The sequence below is a fragment of the Condylostylus longicornis genome, unplaced genomic scaffold (genome assembly GCF_029603195.1).
Source record: "Condylostylus longicornis isolate FDR11 unplaced genomic scaffold, ASM2960319v2 ptg000125l, whole genome shotgun sequence".
Taxonomy (NCBI): domain Eukaryota; kingdom Metazoa; phylum Arthropoda; class Insecta; order Diptera; family Dolichopodidae; genus Condylostylus; species Condylostylus longicornis.
In genome coordinates, this window is record NW_026578093.1 from 520,866 (window position 1) to 526,865 (window position 6,000).

The following is a 6,000-nucleotide window of genomic DNA, read 5'->3' on the forward strand; positions in this document are numbered from 1 at the left end:
GATAGGGAGCAATCTCAGCAAAATAAAAATTTTGCTTTATGAGATAATTATATGTGTACGCATGAGTGTTGATCTTATTCATATTAGACAATATAAATTATGTGTACATGTGTATTTTTGAATATTTTTATTTTTTGCGTATATTATATGTATATTATATGAGACGATTTCACTTATATATATGAACAATTGAATGTATACAACTGTGTGGAATAATATTCTGTGTTTATAGGCATATACAAATTCATTCTATAATGTATATAAAAGTAATAATATTAATAATTGTAATCTGATGATTCATATCATTTAAAAAAATATGTTCTGCATTCGTATAAAAAATAAGAATGAAAGAGTAGTGTAGAGTAAAGAAATGTATGAGTAATTTTCATTCTATGAACATTTTTTGTTATATGGTGCAAATAGAAAATATGTGTAGGAACAAAATATTATGTTTGCATGTAGGTAGATTTTATTAAGTTAATTTCGCTATAAATTGATGTATAAAAAAAAACTTGGAATCCTTTTTTTGGGTGAAAATTTTTTTTTTTGAATTTAGGGGTTTTTTAAGTTTTCAATGGCGCCCCTATTTTTTATCGCCCATTGCAAATGCATACTTTGCATGTATGATAAATCCGGGGCTGCTTAGTATATAATAATTATTCATACATCTATATTGCGGTCGATATTAAATACCAATAAAAAAAAATCTGATGTGGTCAGCACATAACCGACCGCAATGTGTATTGTCTAGTTAAGTGAAAATGTTACAGAAAATTATAAAAAATGTCTGTTAAATACTTCTTTCCAATTTTTAGGACATTAGTAAGCTTATAGTTAACAAACCTAGAAAAATGTAAATTTGGCTCTTAGTAGAGTTTCGCTTTGTGCTACCCGAATTCCCTGAAATGCTCACCAGTTAGTTTCGGTACCAACCAGAACTCAAATATCAAATTTCAAGAAATTCCATCAATTCGTTCCGTAGATGTGGTGAAAAATGTAATATCGGCCCGCAGATCAGTTTTCGAGCCCTGATCTTTCCAAAAAATGTATATGTTCATTGTTTCAATACGAAGAATTTAAATATTAAATTTCAATGAAATCGGTTCATTATTTCTCTTTATATACGCAAAAATGTATATGTGGCCTGTAGTAAACGTCCAGTTGCTGATGCCTGATTTCTTCCAAAAGTTAGGATTTTTTTGCGGACGGTCGAGCAAAGCTTATATATAAAAGTTCAAGAAAATCGGTTGAATATTTTCTTCAAAATGTTCAAAAATGTAAAACAGGCCCGCTAAAAAGTGCAGTTCCCGAGACCTGGAATATCCCAAAAATTAATCAATCCGTGCCATGGTGGAAATAAACTTACATATAAAATTTCATTAAAATCGGTTCAGCAGAACTTGAGATACACGCGTGCACACACAGACCGACAGACCGACAGACGGACATACCGACAGACCGACAGACGGACAGACCGACAGACCGACAGGTTGCTAAAAATAGTCTACTTACACTTCCCTACTATGGAGAAGTGCATTCCCACCGAAAACTCGATATGCAAAATTTGTTGCCATCACATAACCTACCTATTGTATACACAATACGGTCGTTAAAAACAGTTATTATCAATAAACTCAAATTTTTAAAATAAAGAAAAAAATACAGCACTTTAGTCAATAGTCTAGATAACTCAATTACTTATGAAACTGAAACTATACTCTAAAATATTAATAAGAAAATCCTAATTTTCCTAAGTGGATCAAGGAAAAAACAAAAGACAATAAAAAAAAGGAAAATTAAAAAAAATAAAAACAAGAAACAATATTAAAAATTATTTCAAGATTTTGAAATATCTATTAGTTTTTTGATAATTAAATTCTGTAATTTTTGACGTAACAAGTTAGCTAAATTTTCAATACAAAAAAATTCATTATTAATCTATTTCAGCCATAATTGCAGATGAGACTTAATAATATATTTTTCGAGACCAAAGCATCAAAAGTTTCCAAAATAAGAGGAACACTCTTTTAATACAGAAATAAATTTTTAGATCTAACGTTATATATTGGAACGGCTTTAAGCGAAAGGTAACCAGATCTTAAAAATAAAAGTTTAAAAATTTATAAAAGTATAAATGCCGCAGAGGTAAAATATTTAGACACTAAGAGGGCAAGCTCGTCCACCTGCAATTTTCGCTACGCAGTTGAGCTATTTTCGTTACGCATCCTAATCTCGCGTTTTCGCCTTTTAAATATATTGAGTATTTTAAAAGAAGCTTTCGCCCTATTGAAGCCGCGTGAGATCTTAGATTGGTCACCTGTTGTGGTTAGTAATGTCTTTATTAATAGTGAAAAACAGGCACATCGCGATCGTGGCTTAAAACCAAACTGTGGCCCCAAATCCTCGAAGCTGGTAGGGTGGTGCTTTCAAGATCTAACAAAAATGTTTGCTCGTTACTACTTTACCCTTTTCTGCGTTCAGTTTAGCGTTAAGATAAGTTGGTCAGCTGCGGATATACATAATTGGCATTTAAGGCAGAGAAGGTTAAGGTCCTTATTAGTGCCGTTAAATGGGTAACATATGTAAACACTATCTATCGTGCGTTTTTCAGAAGCTGAACATCAGATATTGAGGATGTGGCCAAAATAAGATCTTTGGAAGTCAAACGACAATTCGAGGGATTGTAGCGTATCACATGTCACAATCACAGCTGGGAGAGATCTGAACCAGATGTCGAAGGTTCAAATCGAAGATTTTAACTAGTTCCTAAACAAAACAATTAGTGGCTTAGACAGGCGACCAGCAATCAAAAATTCTACGACGATCTGCTAGTAAAACGACACATTTGTCCTGATTGTGCTGCCGATCTTGTCGAATCAACCATGTCGACTGACCAAACAACCAATACCTTTGCATCCTGGTGAAGTGTTTATGAAATCCAAATCCGCCGTTAGAATAATTTGTAAGAGACATCAATTGCTAACATCTATTTAGGAAACACAGTTCTTACTGTACCAAATACATATAATAATCTATTAATCTATGAATATCACATTATGGGTTTGTTATAAGATCAGAATATTTGGATGCTCAATTTGCAAACCATTACAATTGAATAACAAATTTACCATTTAATTTATATTTTAATAAACATCCTTATATTTAAGTTATTTAAAATTAACAAATTTTATTTTGTTACGTAATATGTATTGGTATTCAATATTATTTAATATTTATAAAGGATTATCATTTTTATATTACTAGTCGCGAAACAAATGTCATTGTTCTGGATTTCGACTAGAAGATATAGAAGGTTCGCCAAGTGAATAAAATTATTTCGAGAGAAATATCAAGAGTAGGCACATGCAAATTGCAAGTGATTGTAATTAATTCTTAAGACTTTGTTATTTTGACTTGGTAGTTTATATTATTTTGAGGTTTTCTGAGGCGATTGTGAAATGTTTAGTAAAATAATTTTGAAATAAATGTACAAATTTTTAAATATATGCACAAATATATAATAATATACATAATAATTTTTAAATATATGTACAAATATATAATAATAAAGTAATAATTAATTAAAGCGATTTAAATAATATTGCTACATATTTACCTATATGTTATCTAAGGATATAAGCGCCAATGGATTTGGTTGATCTCTTATAATCGGAAAGTAATCATCATAGCATCGATGGATAGTTATGTAAAAATCATGTACGAAAATGTATAAAAACTGTAATACTTTCAAGTTTGGTGTCCTAAAATGCCAAAAATACGCATCTTATGCGCATGATATTAAATCAGTTGTGCATCAATTGTGATTTTGTATTGATGCAAAGTTTTTTAAATGGAAGCTGAAAACTTTTTTAAATGGAAGCTGAAAAGTTTTTTAAATTTCTATTATTTTTGTCAGCTTCTGCTGAGAAGTAAATAATTTATTATTTTAATTCAATAACTAATTATTTTAATTATTTCTTTATGCACGCTATTAACATTTTCAAATGTTCCATTATATTAAAATCTCCATAACTTAGTAGAAATTAAAAACTTTTTTTAATAGATTTTCAGTTGTTAATAATTTTATTACTTTTACACAAAATTTGTTCAAAAGAAACTCCAAAAAACATGATTTAGAAAGTTTTCGAAGATGTCAAAATAATATTGCATCAGCAAGGTAAACGCATCAGTGACTTTTTTTGCATCGATGCTCCGCTGATGCACATTGTTGATTACTTTCCTATTATACCCTATGTTGTTAATTTGAAAACAGAAACAACGATGTTGCGCGGCGAAAACAGATTTATAGAATACACAAATTTAAATAGGACTACACAGAATCAAGCGAAATTACTGCTGGTGGTAAAATAGCCTAAATTCCTATTTTACAGCTGGCGGTTTAATAATTGACATTATCTGTTTGCGTGGATGTGTGACATTATATGCAAAATAGTGCAGTCAGCCTTCCCACTTGGATACATTTTTTGCTTTAAATTTAACTTGGATACAAAGATACTCAAATTTGCTAAAATGCCGAAATTTGCAACAATTCAAAATTTTGCTGAAATATGGATACATTTATTTCTCAAACACTAAATAAATGTTACAAAACTGTAAAATGCTGCTAATATTAAAACGCGAAATTGCTTTATCTTTAAAGTGTTATTTGCTGGCCTTTCTAAACAGATTTCCGAGTTTACTAGAAGAAAGTAAGAAATCTGCTTTATTAAATGAGTACTGCCTCTTCCTGTATTTAAATCTAGAACATTTAGACAAGAACGTACCAGAAATATTTTGGTGTAAGCTAGTTGTAATAGAAAATGCATTGGCTGTACATATTTTTTAAAATTTTTCCGTTTTAATGGTGAATTGTCATTAGCACATAATTCAACTACTACAGAAGGCATATATGCATATGTTTTTTCTGACCTTAACTTTCACATTTAAAATATAATAGAAGTTGTATGTGATTTCTTAAAGAATTTACCATAAATAAAAAAACCAACAATAGGGCGGTTTGGTATAAAAATTCTACTTTATGACGTTGTATACATTATGGACACATTTTTTCCTTGAAATTGGATACATTTTGTTTTTACCAAGTGGGAACACTGAGTGCAGTTTATTTTGCCGTCCCGCTGTAATTTTGGCTACACAACCACTTTACTGGTTTTTACAATTATCCCTATTTTTTACCGCAGCACAATTTAAAAAAAAAATCTTGTTACTATTATATTATTGTGATGGTTTTGTTCCTGAAAATACACAATTTCCTTTTCCCCTTACTGTACAATGTTTGTAAGTTTAGAAAAGTTCAAAAATAAAATTTACCTGGGTTACACTACTGTCCTCTTTGGCCATTATTTCAAAGAGATCACCTTAAACAAAGTTTGAAATTTTAATTTGTTTAACAAAGTTGTTTATAAAACTCGTATGTACATATATACATGTATGTATATAAAATATTCGATAACTATTTATACTCACTATCTAATGCCAATCCACCATATTGTTTAAAACTTTTCATGGGAATCGTTTAATATATAGAAATAACTGGTATATTTTTTAAATTACTTAATAATTTAAATTTATATCTTACCGAATAAAAACTTATGATCCAAATTGCTTTTTTAAACAGTGATATAGTATTTAACTTAAAAAAAATGCACAAGAAACACAATAGGTAAATGAAATATATGCGGTATGATTTTAATTTAGTGATGGAAACTATCGAATATTCATTATCAAATAATTCGAACTGTTACGAAAAATTTATTCATTTCAGATATTCGAATGGATAAAATTGAATTTTTCCGATATATTCGAAGTGCTTTTTCATCGGATATTTTAATTTTTCTTTAAAAAAAAATTCCTTTTTTAAAAAAACATTTTTGGTTTTTTTGTAAATTTGTACAAGAATAATAACGAATAATAAAGGAAGGAGCATCTTGAAAAAACAAATGATGCCAAATATTTTCTAGTTGTCCCTTTCTTTGCTCC

The 6,000-nt window shown here is 29.4% G+C and overlaps 1 protein-coding gene across 2 annotated transcripts in view; it reads right to left on the minus strand.

The window, feature by feature from the left end:
- LOC129614864 (uncharacterized protein CG7065-like) overlaps positions 1-5,717 on the minus strand; it is a 74,918-nt gene extending 69,201 nt beyond the window's left edge. The window contains exons 1-3 of one of the 2 annotated variants that reach the window (XM_055529816.1): positions 5,600-5,717; positions 5,488-5,519; positions 5,332-5,378 (exon numbers count right to left, since the gene is read on the minus strand). In XM_055529816.1, the coding sequence (XP_055385791.1) occupies positions 5,332-5,361 (30 nt within the window). In that variant the 5' untranslated portion in view covers positions 5,362-5,378; positions 5,488-5,519; positions 5,600-5,717. Of the gene's footprint in view, positions 1-5,331; positions 5,379-5,487 lie in introns of both variants that reach the window. The other variant, XM_055529814.1, reaches the window with a different exon arrangement.
- Between the last annotated feature and the right edge of the window lie 283 nt (positions 5,718-6,000).